Here is a 21,562-nt window from a genome sequence, read left to right on the forward strand (position 1 = left end):
TAACACTTCATAAAATATTAATTCTGAAATAGGAAGGTTCGATTGTCGATAATACGTTGTCAAGATCAAACCGGTTTTAACGAAAGACTCTAGTACCGTATCCTCAATCGAACGTTCTTCGTACAGCGCAAGATTTCTCATTTCATTTTTTGAGACAAACGCTACAATTTGAAATCAGCAAATGCTCGTGTTAACTGAAAATGACAACATGCTGTCGTTTGTGCTTTGCCGAGCAATGGCGGCATAGACGACGAATCAAACGTATACTTTTGACGATATTCGTTCATAGCGAACACACACGAGTTTTTTAAAAGTGTATTTGAGCTTGTATTTCATATTTGTACATGATGTTATAATATGGTAACCAGACTAACTGTAATTATTTTAAAACTATTATTAGTATAGTAATAAACGTAACAGAGGCATTAAAAAAAGGAAAAAGAAGTGAATGCTACATTTGCACGAACTATACATAAAAAATAAATAAAAACAACGACTTGAGCGCAAATTTTAAAATGTTTATTCATTAAATGGATAAGTTCTATTTATATATATACTCTTCAAAAAAAGAAACGCAAAAGGGTACAAATGGGTTATAACTCCGATTTTATGTTTCCTACCGGTTCATGCTTTGTGAATATAAGGTCATTGCATGTCCCAAACACATTCCCACGGTTACATTCGATAAAACGCAGCTACTATACAATAAAGTTCCAAAATGTGAATATTCGCAAAAACGCAGCCACGTGCAAACCATGTCACCACTGCACGTGCGTTGTCTGCACGTGCAACATGAACACCGACAGTATAAAAGTGCAGGGTGTTCGCTTGCCTGGCCTCTGTATCTGGCCGACAGTTGACAATCCAGGACATGCCACGTCTCAGTAAACCGCAGAGAAACAATGCCATCGGCCGACTAGACGCAGGCGAATCCAGAACGGCCGTTGCCAGGGCATTCCATGTGTCCCCAAGCACCATCTCCAGACTGTGGGACCGTTACCAGCAACATGGATCAACACGTGACCTCCCTAGATCCGGTCGACCACGGGTCACTACCCCCGGGCAGGACCGCTACATCCGGGTACGCCACCTTCGGGAACGATTGACTACTGCCACCTCCACAGCCGCAGCAATACCAGGTTTGCGCAGGATATCCGACCAGACCGTACGGAACCGCCTACGTGAGGTAGGAATTCGTGCCAGACGTCCAGTTCGAGGTGTCATCTTAACACCACAACACCGTCGACTCCGACTGCAGTGGTGCCAGATTCATCGACAATGGCCTCAACTGCGATGGAGACAGGTGTGGTTCAGTGACGAGTCCCGATTTCTGCTCCGACGTCATGATGGAAGATGTTGCGTGTATAGGCGTCGTGGTGAACGTTATGCGGCAAACTGCGTGCAGGAAGTGGACAGATTCGGCGGGGGTAGTGTCATGGTGTGGGCAGCCATCTCACACACTGGCAGAACTGACCTGGTCCACGTGCAGGGCAACCTGAATGCACAGGGCTACATTGACCAGATCCTCCGGCCACACATCGTTCCAGTTATGGCCAACGCCAACGCAGTGTTCCAACATGACAACGCCAGGCCTCACAACGGCTTTCCTACAGAACAACAACATTAATATCCTTCCTTGGCCATCGATATCACCGGATTTGAACCCAATTGAGCATCTATGGGACGAGTTGGACCGACGCCTCCGACAGCGACAACCACAGCCCCAGACCCTGCCCGAGCTGGCAGCAGCCTTGCAGGCCGAATGGGCCACCATCCCCCGGGATGTCATCCGTACTCTGGTTGCTTCAATGGGCAGGCGGTGCCAGGCAGTTGTCAACACACGCGGAGGCCACACCCGGTATTGACTCCAGATGACCTTGACCTTGGTGGTGTGTCCTATCACTTACTCACAATGGACTAGAGTGAATTGTGAACAATCCTGCAACATTTGGTAATTATCGGACTCACCATTTAATAATTAAATCAATTCTCCAAATGTTACGACAATGTGGTTTTGCGTTTCTTCTTTTGAAGAGTAGTATATATATATATACAGTACATACATTCCATGTGACAATCTTGGGATAGATCAAGCTCATTTGACCCACTGATTCCTTCTGTTGCTTAGTTAATATTCCACGGTTATCACATCAAATGGCATGTATAATACTGTCAATGTTTGGGAATAGTGTGCATTAAAAATCTCACTTCCCCGAAACTCTAGTACTATCATTTCATTACTACAAAACTCTGCATTATTATTACAATAATATAATTTTGGCACAGCCCTAAGTTATACGGTAACCTAGTGCTACCTCTGGACTCCACCATGCCCATAAAACAGAATACTATATATAGGTTATCAGGCCTCGACTGATGGAGATTTTTTTTTAGGGCATTATGACGAAACCTTCAGCAAGTGGCCTCGACTGATGGAATTTTTTGGGTGGCATTACAACCAAAAAGCCAGGAAACAAGGATACCTTCAACAAGTGTATTAATATAACACAACAGCACCCATTCAAAATAAATAAGTGTGAACATTCTCATTTTTTGGGGGTAATAAAACAAGTTTCAGGAGTCGTGTTTGTGCATGATGATCAATTACTAACATGCAAAATAAGGCACATTCAATTTGGCCATGAGAATGTTTAATTTTCAGGGCATTGGAGCACTGCAACAATTTGCTGCATGGCCACCATTAAATTCGAGCTCTGGTTATTCCAGAACATACGTTTCACATTTTATGTGCTTATAATTAATAGCAGTAAGTATTTTTTTCTTTTTGATTCTAAGTTGTTCTAATATCACAGATTACTGCTGGTAATTGATTATTTTTGGAATGTACATGCATAATGTAGTAAATATACACCTGTATATGTAATGATAGCTTCACAGATAAATACATGTACTGATGGAAAGAAATAAGGGAACACATCAAATTGTAGACCAAATTTAATTCACAACTAGCATAGTAATGTCTGTATAATTGATTGTCTGTAGTGTTGAATGTGCTGCCTATATGTTCCCAGTCAACTTCTGACAATATGAATTGATTTTTGATGCAGTCATTATTTCTTGTTGCTATCTGTGTGATCCTTTATTTCTTTCCACCATAATTGAGGATAGTTGAATGGATGGACAAAAATATGGATAAATGGATGAGTTGATTTATGTACATAGTGTGACACAGAATGACAATACTGTTGGGATACGCAAACAAACAAACATGCAGTAGAGGGGCTCATTGTTTTTAAAGTTGGAGTCTGCTTATAACTGCTAGTAACCAAAACTTGAAAACAAAGCAAAAAAATAAGAAAGAAAAGAGGTAAAAGGTACCCTGTCAGTTAAGTAAAAAGATTATAGTTTAATGTACCTTGAAATATATCATTTCATCACTCAAAACAGAGTAAGTAAACACTGCATGAATAATTTTTGCAAAATAAAATAATTTAATATCAAATAACAGAAATTAATAAATGTATATGCTTGCTACTGATTTTCTTTTTTGATCTGTTTAACAACTGTTGATGACAGTTCAGCCACTGATGACAGTCACATGAATTACTGTACACTATGTAAAGAAACAGATGCAGGATATTTCTAGGGTGGGGTGCAACATCCAAAAATAGCACTTACAGTATTCCAAAGTACATTTTTATTTTAAAGGATTTCTATGATGCATCAAAGTTCGAGGGATGGTCTGAACACTCATCACCTGGATCCGAGCCTTGTGTACCACTCCAGATGTCACGAAATCATGTTTTAATCCAAACAGATCACATTTTCTTTTTAAACCTTCACAGAAGACAAACATTTTACATTTTTCTCTATACTGTCACCTAAAAAAATCATCATGTTCACTGAGAAAAAAAGAAAAGAAACTAAGGCACTGAAGAAGAGAACCCACGATTGAAATTCTGCACATTTTATGCACCATTACATACTAAACTAATTACATTTTAAGATTCAATCTACAATTATGGTCAAATTCGAACTTTGTCAAATAATATACAAGGTCCAGTAACCACACTAATTGCTTTATTCACTCTGTTACTAATATACTATGAAATATATCTGACAAACCTCAACTTTCTGACAATAAAAGCTTAAATGTGCATTATCATAATCGCAATTGCCATATTTTTTACATTTATTTGTAATAAGTAACTACAATTCCCTGAGAAAATAAAAATTATAATGTGATGTTACTTGGCATAAATATTCTAAGTGGCTTCCTTAAGAATTTGAGGTAAAAATTGAACATTTATTAAAAGAAAAATCTACGCTGTATATGTAACGAAACAACAGTCAGTTCTTCAATTACAGGAAGAAAACATATACCGTACATGTATATGATAGCTGTTATGTCATGTGCTTAACTAAACACCCACCCTCTAAAGATTTCACAATGAATACTCTTTTCTTTCTTTTTTTCCAGTAATGAAATTATTTCATGTGCATGTTGTACAAGATACAATCTCTACATTTTAACGCAAAGAATGATAAACTATTCTGACTATTAAGCAACTTTGATACAGCCACTTTAAACTATGCCGACGGATGGATATACTGACATAAAGATTGCACTGAAAGCACTGGGAGATCAGTATTAATGCAAATTCCAATGTCACTAGGTATCAGCTGTATCTTTCACTTTGCTGTCCGTCTGTTTGCTGTTAAACATCCCAGACAAAGCTTTTTTCATATTTTTCTCTTGCTCATCCAGTTCTTTCCTGCTTTTAATTATATATTTTTGGATGGAAGGATCTGAAAATATATTTCAAAATAATGAAAGTGATTAGCAATTGGTATTTAACATAACAGAATTGTGTAGCAATCTCTGAAGCTGAACAAAATGTTTCCTGATATTGATATAAAAGTGATTCACCCATTCATTTCAACTTATTTCCGTGCTTATATCCAATTAAGATTCAAAATGTTTGTTTTATTTAACGACACGACTAGAGCACATTGATTTATTAATCATCGGCTATTGGATGTCAAACATATGGTAATTTTGACAGTCACAGAGAGGAAACCTGCTACATTTTTCCATTAGTAGCAAGGGATCTTTTATATTCACCATCCCACAGACAGGATAGCACATACCACAGCCTTTGATATACCAGTCATAGTGCACTGGCCAAATTTGCCAATTGTGAATTTCAAAAACAATTGGCAAATTTTATTTTAATTGGCGAAATAATTTCATGAAATAATTGATATATTTTAATAGAAAAAATTTAACTAGTTTTCTGCAATTTTTGAAGTTTAATAGATTATTTGGCAAAATTTTCCACTGACCCAAAGCTAGCCTAGGACAAGAAATAGCCCAATGAGAATTAAGGTTCAAGCACACAACTCAGCTATCTGGACTGTCTGTCCAGAACAGTGGATTAGCGATTAGTGAGAGAGTATTTGGTATAGTGACCGTACACCTACATAATGAGTAGTTAAATTTGCTCTGGATGGGAGCCTGTACTGCTATATGAACCCAGTACCTAATTGCCTTGAATCAAATTGCTTAAACACTACACCACTGAGGCCAGTATAAAAGTGATTTCAAAATTATGCTGCTTAATTCATATTCATTACAGGGTTATTCAGATGAACAAATTAGATTGTAACATATCAACATCTGGTTTAAAAATATGTTTACTATGTAACATGTGGCAAATCATTAAACAGAGGGCAAATAATTACCACCTGCCACTTACCTATATTAATGATATCCCTAGTTACAATTATAGCCATATGAACTGTGTTACTGTTAAATGAATGCTTAAGCAAGGCTTTTGGACTGGTATATATATTCAACCATATATAATGCACATTATTGCTTAATATCAACAAGTATAATCTTATATTTAATTAATAAAACGGTTAAATGTGACGGCTATTATATATAACGGGCGTAGCCATTTTGTACCATCCCAGTGAATATGCCCTCTGGCGAGCCTGTGGTTACGTAATATTTAACGTGTCACGTCAGGACTGTTAGAACTGAAGAATAAAGCATACCTGATTATTGCTGATGTTCTGTAATGATATCCATCCCAGTAAGCTAGCAATAAGTATATATTATTTTTCAATACAAAATAAACCACCATTGTCAAAGTGTTGAAATAACTATTGTTTTGTTCAGACATTAACCCACGTACTGAAATGATAATCAGAGTGTTTTCTTAGTTAATTGGTATTTTCTTTCTGTGGCCTGTACCTGTGGTTCCTCATTGACAGGTGTAAATTTTGGACGGTCACCAGTCAAGGTGTCTAGACACCAAAATAAAATATGTGCCTGTTTTATTAAGATCACAGGATATTGTGAGATAACCGCATGGCCACCCCTAACATTGTAATGGACATTATCAGCTGTCCTACTTTATTACTGTAAATAATTCTGTAAAACCCTTGATTAAGTAGACATTCCCATCTAAAATCACAAAACTGACCAATTATGTAGTCACAAAGAAAAGAAAGTTATCACTTGGGTATCGTGAGTGGTTGCTTTTGTTCCAACGTACCATACCAATAGGCCTAATAATATGCGCTTTTTTTTTTTTGGAATTTTTAAGAGAGAAAAATACTATAACCCCAATTCGTTCTATTAATGCAAATTGAAATATATTTAGTTAAATAGTTTATTATATTATCAAGTCATTTATGTTGTTTTACAAGTCAGGTTGATGAAAGCTCAGTGCCTTGTCGTAAATTAGAGCGTTTGTTTACACTGTGCATACAAGAGTTGGTCGGAGCCGACGTCACTTTGCCCCAAGCTATAGCACTGGACGCCATGAGGAAAAAAGAAAATGATTGCCCCCAATTAGCAGGAATAATCATGTTTTTTTATTAACTCTAAAATTAAACATTTTTCATTTCTTAAAGTGTCAGTATGTGTTGGTGATCCAGGTATGCATCTTTCCAACACATAAGGATCATGTTTCAGTTTACACTTCCTTTAAGACCAATTCAGATCCACACAAGTACAAAAACTCTATACAGACTGAATACATAATAAACAAAGCTTTCAAGTGAAAGGAATGTTTAATGCAACTGAACAAGTTATACTTATAGGTGCTATATGCAGGGCTAGCTCTGGCACTTGTCAAATTGGCGAATTTCCAAAACAATTGGCGAATTTTATTTTGATTTGGCGAAAAATAATTTTATGCAATAATTGATATTTTGTTAGAAAATATTTGGGTCATTGGCGCTAATTATTTAATTAGTCACAAGGGGTCTTTTATATTTAAAGAAAATAAATACATATATATAAAGATGGGGAAAATAACATATATATGACTCAAATACTTTTGATGAGTTGGTTTGATTACTGCCAACAATTTATTTTTTTCAAGTTTTACCACACTACATGTATGTACTATTGTGTGTGCTTCTTTAACTCCGGCCTACAGTTCTTCTAATCAACACTTTTTACCCAAACCCCACATTTAAACAATGCAACTCCATGTTTCCTTTATCAGAGTCTCAACAGCAATAGTAAACTCCTTCATTTAAAATTAAAATGTATTATTATATTTTATAAAACAGTCAAGTTAATCATTTACCTGTGTGTGCTTCCTTCAAAGTTTCAATAGCTTTATCATAGTCTTTCAAGTGGAACAGGGACATGCCTTTTCTGTATATCGCCTTCACATTGGTGGGTACACCTTCTAGTACGTAATCACAGTACTGTATAATCTTTTCATAGTTAGGAGTCTCCTGCTGAAGTAGACATGCTGAAAGTACATACAAAAGAAAATCTGATGTGATTGTAGTAATGTAACAGTAACATTTAAATATTAATATTAATAAATGAAATGAGCTGAGTGTGCTAATACATAACAATAATAATACTGTAGTGTGTGTGTGGACCAATAGAAACAGCGATCAAATGCAGACACCCAATTCACTATAAATGTCTGCCAGACCTTCTAGATTATGGCAGCCCCACTCCCATGGCTAGTGATATTCAATGTTGGGCTAGTAAATAACTACTATCAACATCAAGGCTTCTAGAATTATTACAAAATCCACTAGCCATGGGATCAGTGATTTAATTTTTTTTACTAGCCAGGAATAAAAATTCACTAGCCCTACTTTACTTAATACAATTTTACTAATAGTAATAATCAGATATGTTACTTAAAGAGATTAAAAACACCAAGACTGGAGGGCGGGGGTGGGGGCAGCATATTCCTATTTACGAAATAGACTTAAATGCAGCATTTGACAACTTTTTTTCACTAGCCATCAGGCATGGTAATAGAAGTTAAATTTACTAGCCAAACATTGAATATCACTAGCCGTGGGAGTGGGGCGACCATAATCTAGAAGCCCTGACCATGCCTGATGGCTAGTGAATTTTTTTTGGTCAAATGCTGCAGAATTCGACAAATCTGCTAGTCCGACACCCGTGGATAGTGGTTTTTAAGTTTGGGCTAGTAAGAAACGCAAAAGCGAAAACGGGACAATGACGATGGAGGATCACACTTGACAAAAGACCAAACATACGACACGACAAAAAAAAATGAAAGTTACAACATGATTTAAGTGTTTTTTTTATTTTTACGTTATACTCGTAAATGTGTAATGTTACAAAAATTATATAAAAATCCAGTTATAATTGATCAGGAATTTGGGCTAGTGCTTTACCTTGGTGGGCTAGTGGTTTTCACAAACCCACTTGCCCTGTGGCTAGTGACTTTTCAAAATATTTGTCATACTCTGAATGCTGCATTTAAATCTATTTTGTAAATATGAATATCCTGTCCACCCGCAGCCCCCCAATCTAAGGGCTTTTAAGCTCTATCTCCATCTTTAGGTAACATATGCGATTATTACTATTAGTAAAATTGTATTTACTTAAAGTAGGGCTAGTTAATTTTCAATCGTGGCTATTAAGTTTTAAAATCTCTGACCCCATGGCTAGTGGATTTTTATAAACATTCTAGAAGCCCTGTGTTTGTCGTACAAAAAGCAACATTTACACTATAAAACCTACACTGGTCAATTCCTATACTGCTTAATTAATGTTACTCATAGAACAATGTTTAAGTCACATTCACCGAAAACTTGTGCAACTTTGTTCCATTATGTGTGTTACTATATTCCACCCACTTGGTTTGTATAGGGAACTAATAGACTATCCAGGTTTTCATTATGATATATATATAATTATTGAAGATATATATGTGTAATATATGCACCAATAGAAATATTCGATTTCGGCTTTCAAGTTCGAATGTTCAACAGCCTAATCATGTGACTTACAAATAATTTCCACCTGGGTCAAAGTTCAAGGTACACCCAACTTTTCAGCCCACAGAGAAGTGATGGGCAGTCAGAGTGTAGCTCCCATTAAATAGTGTTTAAGTCAGGGGTGCAGAAACGGAAAATATTTAACTATCCCACCAGACCAGAACCAACAAAACTTTATTAGCCCGCCAGAATTTCTACTAGTCCTCCAGCCTATAGAACAATACATTATTAACAATATTATAATATACAGTGTCTTCACTTCACATTATATATAGAGATATATTGACAAAAACATTATTAAGAACTTTTGGTAAGTGATCAACATCAAAATGACAGGTAGACTGTCGGGCTGGTAGTTGCATTTTTTAGCTTGTCCGTCAGAATTTTTACTCACATTTGGCAAGTGGGTGAGTACTTTGTGCAGCCCTGTAAGTGATTTCTGCAGAACCACATTACACACTTATGTATGAACGGTTTCTTGCTAACACACTATACACTTCATACAACATGTAAAGGAATTCATACTTCCACGAACATAAAAAAAACCCCACATGTTCAATTCTCGATTTCGTTCATGCTGAATGTTGAACCACCCATTTTATGTTTGATTTCAACTGTTCACAATTATATCCAATCCAGTATGATTTATAATGAATGGAGTCATAATAATTAAACTAGTTCTACTTTTGCCAATGAAAATGGTGCTGTTTTAACACAATCCTCGCTAGCCAGAGTACCGTAAGAGAGCAAGACAGATCGACTTAATTGGACAGTTATGACGCTCTCATTACCATCAGAGAATAATCATTGTATATATCAAAATGGCACAATCTGTCTACCAAATGGTTGTTAAAGATTCCCTTTAAATCAATCATTTTTGAGTTCCTTGATAACAAATTTTTCATATATTAATCACTAATACATACACTATAGGAGGAAACCCGTCAGCAACTATGTTTTTCATCGGAACATTATTAAAAAGGGCCCTGGGGTGCTGTCGGGTTTCTTCTGGTAATGAGAGCGTTATAACTGTCAAAATGTCTGTCTTGCTCTCTTATAGTCAGAGTACTCGGGCTAGATCCAGGGGCGGGTGGCAGCATATTCACATATCTGTGTTAGGCTTACCAGCAAGATTATTGTAACAGTCAGTTTTAAGATCAACAACTTCAGACATCAGCTTTGGATCCAATGCCCCGTGTCGACTGGCATCACCCATACCTTGGATCATATCTCCATTGAATAATGACCCAATCCCCCCTGGCATTGCCCCCTGTAACTGTCCAATCCCTTTCAAATGTAACAGAGCCCTGTGATATTTCCCAATAGCCAGTTTGTAATTCTTATTCTTATATGCATCATTTCCTTCTTGTTTAAATTGTTTTGCTTTTTCAAGTTTGTCCTCATCTGGCATCTTATCTGCATTGCTGAAGTCCATGTTGAACAAGTTGTAATTATTCCCTTATAAATGAAGAAAATGTTTTTAGTTGACTGTAAAACGAACGCTTTCTTACAACATTGGGTATGCGGAACAATTAAAGTTACCAGTTAATAATGTTTATATCGATTTACGATAGTTGCATACAATATATCCTATTTTTTCAAGATCTGAATACATATTTATTATTTTCGGCCTTTCATGTTTAGGTTAGTAACTTAGTTAGCATGAAATATACTATAAACAACATTTTATAGTAATGTACAAAGCATCCTTTACGATATGCCGTAATTAGGTATCTGTTTCCTTTTTGCACGCTGTGGAAATTTAACAAAATATGGCAGAGGCAATGAGAGCAACAGTTGCCTCCTTATTACGAGGAATAGAAAGGTAATCTGGTAAAACAGCTGCATTATACATGTTAGTCAACTTCTGCACCAAACTTGTTCTGTAGGACTTTCTTCCCAACATCCACGAACATTGTTTTTGTAAATAATTTTAACTCCATTCAACTAAAGTCCGAACCAAATTGTTAACAACTACTGTAAATTACTCTCCTACCTTTACCATTACATTTCCCAATTTTTTTGTCCAGACACAAGTTGTGAAAAACCATTAAAGTGACACAGATTCGGGATGCAGATGATTCGTCCTCAGGACATTTCGTCCACTAAAAATTTGTCCACAGTTGAACTCGAGACGATTCGTCCACAACCGAAAATTGTTCTTGGACAATTCGTCCACTATAATTTTTATAGTTAATTTGGAACTAGGTAGTGGAATGGAGATCATATCGTTGTTTATTGGTTGGTTACTTCGAATGACATCACGTTATGGCATTTTTGACATAAATGACGAAATTTAAGTTTAGTTACTAGCTTTGTTTTCTAAGTAGTGTGTCACAATTATAGGTGTAATTGAAGAGCAATTTGAATAACAACATATCAACAAAGTACTATAATGGACACAGACAGACAGTAACAAGTTGATAGTGCCACTAAAATTAGTTTGTTTCATATACTATAGTAGTTTACCACAAAATAAAAATAACTGACAATTTCAATGGCTAAGAAATATTGTTTTAACTTTATTGGTCTAAATGTAATTGAGTGGACAAAACGTCTAGAGGACGAACCGTCTGGAAAACGCAGATTCCACATATGAGACTTTAACAATGTCACTAGTATAATCGACTTCGCTGAGATCGCATAGACCAAAATATATCATTACATGCAGTTTTCTACCGTCTGCCATTTTACTTTTTTATGGAATACTCTTCAAGAGGGGTGAAAGCCTCCAAAGTAAGTGACATAATTAATATAAAATAAATGTTCTCTAGTGGTATCTTTAAACAAAAACAAAAATTAATATGACGTCATCACATTTGCTTTTATATTGTAACATGTCATGATGTTGTTAGATTAAGTCATATCATTTCACCCCTCTTAGAAAGTATTCCATAAAAAGTCAAAATGGCAGCCAGCACAAAATTACATGCTTTTTGCCCTATGCAATCTCAGTGAAGTCCCAGGGCCAGTCGGTGGGCTCATTGGGCTATTTCTCGCTCCAGCCAGTGCACCACGACTGGTACATCACAGGCTGTGGTATGGGATGGTGCATATAAAAGATCCCTTGCTGCCAATCGAAAAAAGTAGCCCATGAAGTGGTGACAGCGAGTTTCCTCCTTCAATATCTGTGTGGTCCTTAACCATATGTCTGATGCCATATAACTGTAAATAAAATGTGTTGAGTGCGTCGTTAAATAAAACATTTCTTTCTTTCTCAGTGAAGTCCGATATAGGTGACATGGTTATCATCTAATATGTGGAATCTGTGTCATTGTAATGGGTTTTTTCAAGATTTCTGTCTGGACAAAATGTGGGTAAAATGTAACGAAAAATAAAGGTAGGAGAGCTGTTTATCATAGTTGGTTCGGACTTAAGTTCAAGACTTCATTTGACATCAGAAGTAAAGTAATTTACTTTGACCCCCCCTTCAACCCAACTATTTTTGTGTGCAGTTTAAGAAACAATCCATTCATAAATAAAACTGTAGTACATGCAGTAACAGTCCTGAGTTTTCGTCCCCAGTATCATTGCGGTCATATGGATGCTGGTCAATTTGCCCCCGACATTTGCCACAGTGTTTGGACAACTCACCCCAAACTTTACTGTCCATAAATAATTGTGATGAAATTAAAAATGGACGTCTACAACTTTGGTGTCATTTTATTTATTAATATCTGTGATAGAAATGAGCAGAATTGTTTACTAGTCCACCAGACAAATACATCTAGAAATCTACTTGTCCACCAATATTTTCACTTTCCAATTATATGGCTTGTTTTATTCAAGTACAAGGATGATGTTTTTAAATTCTCAAAAAGAAACTGCATTGAATGTTATTATTTGTCAACTGAACAACCACTGAGGTGCATTTTGTTTGTCCAAGCAGATTTTTTACTTGTCAGGACAAACGGACAAATGCTTATTTTGAATGCTGAATATTATAGTGAAACACTGCTATTATGACCAGTTATTAAAATGGTTTTATATTGGGGAGATCCAATAATGAATTACAATGACCTGTCAAGCTTATTTTCACAACGTTTGTGAGTTTGTCCCTTATATCCTTAAAGGAATGATCAGGCAAGGCTTTTGGACTCCCGACTGGTGTGCATATTCAACAATATTTAATGCACATTATGGCTTAAAATATTAGTATATTTAATTAATAAAACGGTAATGATTTGTGTTGACTAAATAGTGTGGGTGAGTTGACATGCTCCTCGTCTTTATAATATATAATCTCGACTAATAAAGACTAGCTATCTCCAAAAGTTGTACCTTTTCGGAAAAGCCCAGTGTGAGGTCACTAGAGATGGGTATTGCAAATTATATTGTGATACAGGAACCAAAATTGCGACGACCAGTTCTTAATTATTAGGGAAAGACTCGTATGTTCCCCCCATTTGAGGTATTGAATTAGCCATATCAACTGGGTATTGCATTAAAAATACAAACAACATAGTGCTAGGCCTGGATTTGAACTCCAGACCATCAGGACTGTAGCCGAGCACTCCAACCACTCGGCCATGCAGTGGATCAACAAGTGAGACTACATTTTAATACTTATAAATCTCAATAGACATTATTCCGTAATTCCTCATTCTGTCTTCTGTGCTATATTTCTTACAAAAGCACCCTTGTGGAGGAAATTTTACACAGAATAGTCAAAATGTCTATTTTTTCAAAGGCAAAATGTAGCAATACTGGATTATGAAATATAAACATTATGTTGGTTTTATAGAACAAATTGTTTTAAAAGGTATTGTATATAACTATCGCTAATCCTAACCCTAACTTAAACTAATTCTAAAAAACTAGGGTGCTGTATGGAATGACCAGGCTGTATGGTACAAAATGACTGGTACAAAGTTACTATGAATTTTCCGAACAAGTGGAGCTATTGTTTCTTTTCTTAAGCTAGTAGTTTTTGTTAGAAAATATATTACCTAATTTACACTAACACACATACAACATATATAAGCACAATATACCAGTATGCTAGAAAAATATTCGGACACATATTGTTCAGAATTTAAATTGTGGTATTCCTGTTATACCGCGCATCTCTGAAGTTAACGCATCTGATCCAAACTTTCCTGTGCAAAGCACTGGTTAACTTACAGTTAGTAAAATAGAATAATGTGAGGATAAAATACAAACTGAAAGTGAAACCAAGTAAACAAACAAACCTAAACAATGCTTATAAATAGTACCTGTAAACACATGTACTTGTATTTGTGCAATAATAACTAGAATTTGTTTATCTGACCAGGTACAACCCAGAGAATCTTATAACACTAGAGCGCTATGTGGAAATGCAGGCTCGAGAGAACACATATGACCTGGAAGCAAACCTAGCAATTCTCAAGCTGTAAGTATAAGAACATCACAGATATATCATTAGGGTGGGGGTGGGGTATGACTTGTATGCATGCACCTCCTTTTAGCATTTTCCTTTTTTGTGTTTAAAAAATTTAACCATATATATGTACTTTTCAACATGTAGCTCGATACTAAAATTTAAAACAAACCACTTTCAAAAGTAGATTTTTGGAATACATCCATGAATAAAGTTCTGGTGATCCTTAAGGTTTTTTTATCTTTAAATATTAGAATCAAATGATTTACAACGTAACTAACTGACAGTTCACATGTTTGAAGTTACGGTATACTAGTGCTAATTTTCCGAATCCCATCAGACATGTGACACTGGCAATAAATCCTTGACCTCATTGTAAAGTCGGTGCATATAAAAGATCCCTTGCTGGTAATTGAAAAGAGTAGCCCATGAAGTAGCAACAGCGGATGTCCTCTCTCAATATCTGTGTGGTCCTTAACCATTTGTCCGAGGCCATATAACTGTAAATAAAATGTGTCGAGTGCGTCATTAAATAAAACATTTCTTTCTTTCATTGTAAAGTGTATTTAGTTAAAATTATGTTATTAATGAGGATATGAATTTTAGTTCTAAAATGTTTATTAAATTTAGTAGTTAATAATCTGTTGATTTAAATAAAAAGAGTAAATTTCTCGATAACATATCAAAAGTTTTCATATAAATGTATATTGTTACTATATGTTTTGCAAACGTGTGTGTTATATTTTCAGCTACCAGTTTAACCCAGGCTATTTCCAGATTGGGATGACTGCTACAATACTTCTAAAAGCCTTGACCAATCTTCCACATACAGACTTCATGCTCTGCAAATGTCTTATAGATACAGTCAGAGTATCCTTTGTCATCATTTTAGTATGGGCTGGGGGTTTTAATTATATCATGAAATATTTTTAGAAAAAACAAGAAAATACAAAGATGAAGACAAAAAACCCACCAAATGTTTTTGTGTACTTGTTTAAATGTATGTATATCTATCTATCTAATCTGTCTGTCTATATATATATATATATACACATGTCCAGGGTCATGTTTAAAAACGCTAGGGTTTGCAGTGATTTTTTTTGTGTATTATAATATATTGGAAAACTCACAAAGATAATATAACTGAAATATTTTATCAGTACAATTTTTATAATAGTTTTATGACAATGAAATTTTCAAGTCATGATAAAATCTAAATCTAGACCACAAAAAAGTTGATTAGCAATGTTTTTAGTCAATTGAAAGTTGATTATCAATTACTGTTTAATGTTTTGAAACTTGTGTAGCGAATTGCAACGCGATACTGAACAAAATGTTCTCTGTGATGAATGTAAATTGATTATTGAGAATTGTAAGCAATCTTTTGTATGAGCACCTTATTAGGAAACCCTCAGAAGAAGAATATGAATATGAATTCAAATACAAATAGCATTATGAGAATAATAAATATAAGGCAGGGCTAGCTCTGGCAGTCGCCAGTTGCAAATTTTAAATCAGTTGGCAAATTTTATTTTAATTTGGCGAAATAATTGCATGTAATAATTGCCATTTTGTTTTAAAATAACTGTCGATTTTTGCAATTTTTGAAGTTTAATAGATAATATGCCGAAATACTTTGTTCACCCTGTATGGCCAATGATATAGTTGGATGTTTCTGATACGGGTGTACTTCGATAGGACATGGTTTCTTGGCAAGTCAAGACTATATTTTGTATAAAATATTTATCTGTAACAATTGTATATGTTATTTTTTTTGTGTGAATATACATGTACCTTGACCTATTAAAGCAAGATGAAGACCAGATTTTAAAAATTCTTCACCTGGCCTACCTCCTGGAAACGTGTCAGTTCAGGGCATTCTGGGTAAGGATGTTATGCATAGTTAATACACTTATATATTTAGTTAAATATGTCTTTATGATTGACAGATATTTCTTTTCGCATACATAATTCTCCAAAAGCACAGAATTCTCAAGTTTTCTGGTACTGTTTACAAACTTTAAAAATAAAAAATAAAAAGTTTGTGTATTTAAAAAAAGTTGATAATCAGAAATGAGTTTAATAGTATTCAAGAGTCTTTTGAAACATCTATGAAAACCAGACTGCTTCAATGCTTATGTATTAAACTCAATAAAGGCTTGTAACTTTAAAAATATGGATACTAGTATTACGCTAGAATTAATACAGCAGTGATTAAATTGCTCATGTGGTGTGTGTGTGTGCATGTATGCTCAAAATCTCTTTTGAATACCTACCACTCATAAAATACATTTTAATTAAAATCAAGTATTTACATATACAAAATAGAAGAACTAAAATTGAAGCAGTAAAATTATAATTATGGTGCCTTACATGTTCCCCATGTGGTCAGTCTGGAAACTGCCCTAAACAAAATGGAACATAATAACTGTTATAGACTTACTAAAGGTGCTAATTTTTAAATTTGCATTTTTAGTGAACTTTTATTTATTTAATTTTTATGGTTAACCACTCCATAACAAGGAGTGGTACAGATATGTATACATGTAGCATATTACCACGACTGGTATGGTATGTACTATCCTGTATGGGATGGTAGATATAAAAGATACCTTGCTACTAATGTAAAAATGTCGCGGGTTTTCTCTCTAAGACTATAATGTCAAAATTACCAAATGTATGACATCCAATACAGGGCTTCTAGAAATTTTTTTTAATCCACTAGCCATGGGATCAGTGATTTAAAAAATTTACTAGCCACGATTAAAAATTTACTAGCCACGATTAAAAATTTACAAGACCTACCTTACTTTAAGTTAATACAATTTTACTAAATAATAGTACAAATCAGATAAGTCAACTAAAGAGGGAGACAGAGCTTAAAAACACTAAATTTGGGGGTTAGGGTGGGGTCAGAATATTCATATTTATAAAATAGACTTAACTGCAGCATTTGGCAAAAAATTTCTTCACTAGCCGTCTGGCATGGCAACAATAGTTATTTACTAGCCCAACATTGAATATCACTAGCCATGGGAGTGGGGCTACCATAATCTAGAAGCCCTGTCCAATAGCCAATGCTTAATGAATTGATGTGCTCCGGTGGTGTCATTAAACAAAACAAACTTTAACTTTTTGCTACTAATAAAAAAATGTAGCAGGTTTCCTCTATCAAAATTACCAAATGTTTATCATCCGATAGCCAATCTTTAATAAATCAATGTGTTTTAGTGGTGGTGTGAAACAAACAAACACTTTTAACATATCAAACATTAATGAATTTATTATGAAACATATTCACCTAGTTTGTATTTTATGATTCACTGAATACAGCTTAAAATCATTTCAGTTCACACATCGACCATCTTTTCTGTTGATACAAGTACATAATTGAATGTAATTATTTTTTGAAATAGTGACACATTCTGCAGTTCCTGTTCAGACTATCTAAGAGAGTGCTATACTATTTGATGTTTCAGACTAGCTGAACGTACTGTTAATGTTATATTGTATTTCAGACTATCTAAGAGAGTACTATACTGTTTGATGTTTCAGACTAGCTGAACGTACTGTTACTGTTATATTGTATTTCAGACTATCTAAGAGAGTACTATACTGTTTGATGTTTCAGACTAGCTGAACGTACTGTTAATGTTATATTGTATTTCAGACTATCTAAGAGAGTACTATACTGTTTGATGTTTCAGACTAGCTGAACGTACTGTTAATGTTATATTGTATTTCAGACTATCTAAGAGAGTGCTATACTGTTTGATGTTTCAGACTTGCTGAACGTACTGTTACTGTTATATTGTATTTCAGACTATCTAAGAGAGTGCTATACTGTTTGATGTTTCAGACTAGCTGAACGTACTGTTAATGTTATATTGTATTTCAGACTATCTAAGAGAGTGCTATACTGTTTGATGTTTCAGACTAGCTGAACATACTGTTAATGTTATATTGTATTTCAGACTATCTAAGAGAGTGCTATACTGTTTGATGTTTTAGACTAGCTGAACATACTGTTACTGTTATATTGTATTTCAGACTATCTAAGAGAGTACTATACTGTTTGATGTTTCAGACTAGCTGAACATACTGTTACTGTTATATTGTATTTCAGACCGAGCTTCAAACTCATCCTGATATAATAGCTGGAATTCTGGGATTTGAGGATTCCATACGCAAATGTAAGTTAATTGTGTAACCTTACATACAAAATGGCTACAAAATTGAGCATTTGGCTAATAAAATAATATGTATCTGAAAATGGCTAAACCATACTTCTTTTTAGTGTGAGCCCTGGCAACACATCTAGGATTCTTAAGTGTACAGTATTTCAGTATTAAATGTATACATGTTCAACATTTATTTGAACTTTCACGATGAGATGACCATTTCAGTTGTTTGTTTTCCATTCCCCGTCTGCTGGAAAAGAAGCTCCATGTATTTTTTGTATTTTTTCGACTGAATTTTGCATTGGACATATATTCTTAGGGTCCATTTCATGATTTGGACTTAATTATATATTGGTTGTGGTCAGACAGCTATTTCATTTTTATAATGTTTTAATATTAATTTTTCCTCAGTTGTGTGTCATGTGGTAGGTGCTACATACCAGACAATACCTGTGAAGACCCTACAGGAGTTGCTAGGAGACATTACAGGTACTTGGTTTATACCAAACTCATACAAAATATGAAACTTTAAATATAGATGTAAACCAAAATTAGTTGCATGCTTTTTAATCCTAGTAACCATTTGCTTTGTTAATTAAATTGATACCTATATTTAAAAATTAGTGTAGATTTGGTATACAGTTTATTTTTTCCATTAATTCTAATGTGCAAAATCAATAAGTGAACATAATGATGATTACTGTGAAATTTCATACCTTTTTTGACTATATTTAAAAACAAAATGATAAATTGACCGTATTCTGAATTATGGAAAGCTAGGTACAAAATTAGCTATTTTTCTTTCAGCATAGATTGTAATAGCCTATTGATTTACATATTTATCAAACTAACATGTTCATGGTTTTTGGTAGATATTTTTAGGATTTGGTAAGTTGTTTGGTTACCAGACAAAAAAAAGAAAAAGAAAAGAGTCCTGGTACTGTATTGTTCTGTTACATTTAAACCTCAACATATGTTCTTAAAATGGTGTCAGTTTCTTGTCAGCGTCTTCTGACAGTTTAGACCTACTATGGTAGTTAGACAATTAGTAGTTTGGAAAATAGTTTCAGCCGTTTTTGTTTATTTTCAGAGTCCCTTGTGAACCAGTGGATATCAAAGTATGGCTGGACACTGATGGAGGATGAAATGGTTTTTATAGTTAGCCAAGAGGAAAACATCAAAACGAAAAACATCACAGAAAAAATTACATTTGACAGTAAGATAATGTTTTCATTTGGATGTATACCTCTTTATTATACACATAACATAAGGTTGCCTACCACTAAACCAAATCCGATAGATGACAGAGGTAACATATGGATGCATCTAACATGCTGTCTTTCAATCAACATACATGCCAAAGATATAAACAGCCCAATACCTCACCATCAGAATTATTTTTCAGAAAGGGAGATTTAGTTTCTTGTTATTGGTATGAAAGTACACTGGACTATCTTAGTTCTGAAGGAAAATCATCATGCTAATTTCAATGGTCCACTGATACTAGTGAAAGATGAATATGGGTTACAAAAAAAAAAATCTATAAATTTTAATATTGTTGTTTGGGTGTTGGTCCTAGGGTTAGGGTTGCACGATGGTCTAAAATGGCAGCCCCCTTTTAGAATGTATGCAAATCTTCAACCAAAATTGTATCATACGTTTTGGATGGAGAATATTGTTAAAGATTTGACAAACAATGGAAAACCTGGAAACACTGTACAATCTTTCATTTTTATTCTAGTGCAAATCAGATTGAAAGAGTTTACTGACCTAATAAAGCAATTCAAGACCATTCCTGTCATATATCTCACCAGTGACCCTATTCCAGATTTTAAGTTAAATTCTTTGAAATGTCAATGTTTGGGATGACTTCGAAAAAGTGCCTCATACATATATTGTATAGCTTACAACTTAATATTATTTACAATTTATCTATATACACCTGCTTTTAATCGGTTTTACCTTTAAAAAAAATTCATAATATGTAGTGTATTTCTTACCATAATTATCAGTATAATAACAAACAGTAAATTTAACAAACTTGTTTTCATTTCAGGTGTAGCAGCTGTCATGGCAAGTGCACGGTGATATCATGAAAACTAGATTTTAAAATTAAGAAAGAAAACTACTTTACAACACGACAAACATTTTGGTAACATTTCTGGAATGGAATAGCTGGTTATAGTAACTGTTGACTGGTGATATCATTCTGTAGATACTGGAATCGGACAACATGACTTTTGAACCAAATCCTAGACTTACGGAAAACTTCACTTTTTAGCCTTAAAGAAATATCTAGAATTTGTCAAACATTATAATGCTGTTGTGTCATAACAGATGTGCAAACAGAAATAAAGCTTTGTTGTCACTGATGTTACTTTTTGGAGTCTGAGTCACATTTATCTATTTTTCAAGCTTGCTATTTCATTAGCACCATTTTTGTAGAAAGCTCACATAGATCAGAATGGAGCAGAGTTATGATTTATCATGTAGTCTTGTAAAATACAGAAGTTACACCAGAGTTGGGGGAATTACAGGCTAGGTATATGGGAAGCAATTTTAATGACAAGATGATAAGATTGAACTAGAGTTAAATTTATAAAAAGTGATAATGCAGGCAAAATTTGATGTGTACCTATGTCTTAACACCTACATTTTGTTGTACATATTAAATATACATAGCTGTTTAGGATAAATGCCTTTCATCCATTCTTTGTTTCCCCCTCATTCCTTAGCTTAAATACAAAACAAAACA

At 34.5% G+C, this 21,562-nt stretch overlaps 2 protein-coding genes across 2 annotated transcripts; one reads left to right on the forward strand and one right to left on the reverse strand.

Annotated features, from left to right (window-relative positions):
- Positions 1 to 3,039: 3,039 nt before the first annotated feature.
- Positions 3,040 to 10,759, reverse strand: LOC121369641 (tetratricopeptide repeat protein 9C-like). Its single transcript, XM_041494677.1, has 3 exons — positions 10,390 to 10,759; positions 7,572 to 7,742; positions 3,040 to 4,770 (listed from the first exon to the last, which is right to left on the reverse strand). The coding sequence occupies exons 1-3, from the start codon at positions 10,697 to 10,699 to the stop codon at positions 4,634 to 4,636; spliced, it is 618 nt and encodes a 205-aa protein (XP_041350611.1). The 5' UTR covers positions 10,700 to 10,759; the 3' UTR covers positions 3,040 to 4,633.
- A 176-nt stretch (positions 10,760 to 10,935) lies between these two features.
- On the forward strand, positions 10,936 to 21,184 carry LOC121369643 (eukaryotic translation initiation factor 3 subunit K-like). The gene is made up of 8 exons (XM_041494680.1): positions 10,936 to 11,089; positions 14,540 to 14,638; positions 15,376 to 15,496; positions 16,436 to 16,510; positions 18,753 to 18,819; positions 19,219 to 19,296; positions 19,898 to 20,023; positions 20,864 to 21,184. The coding sequence occupies exons 1-8, from the start codon at positions 11,037 to 11,039 to the stop codon at positions 20,893 to 20,895; spliced, it is 651 nt and encodes a 216-aa protein (XP_041350614.1). The 5' UTR covers positions 10,936 to 11,036; the 3' UTR covers positions 20,896 to 21,184.
- Positions 21,185 to 21,562: the final 378 nt, after the last annotated feature.

The sequence above is a fragment of the Gigantopelta aegis genome, chromosome 4 (assembly GCF_016097555.1).
Source record: "Gigantopelta aegis isolate Gae_Host chromosome 4, Gae_host_genome, whole genome shotgun sequence".
NCBI classification, from domain to species: domain Eukaryota; kingdom Metazoa; phylum Mollusca; class Gastropoda; order Neomphalida; family Peltospiridae; genus Gigantopelta; species Gigantopelta aegis.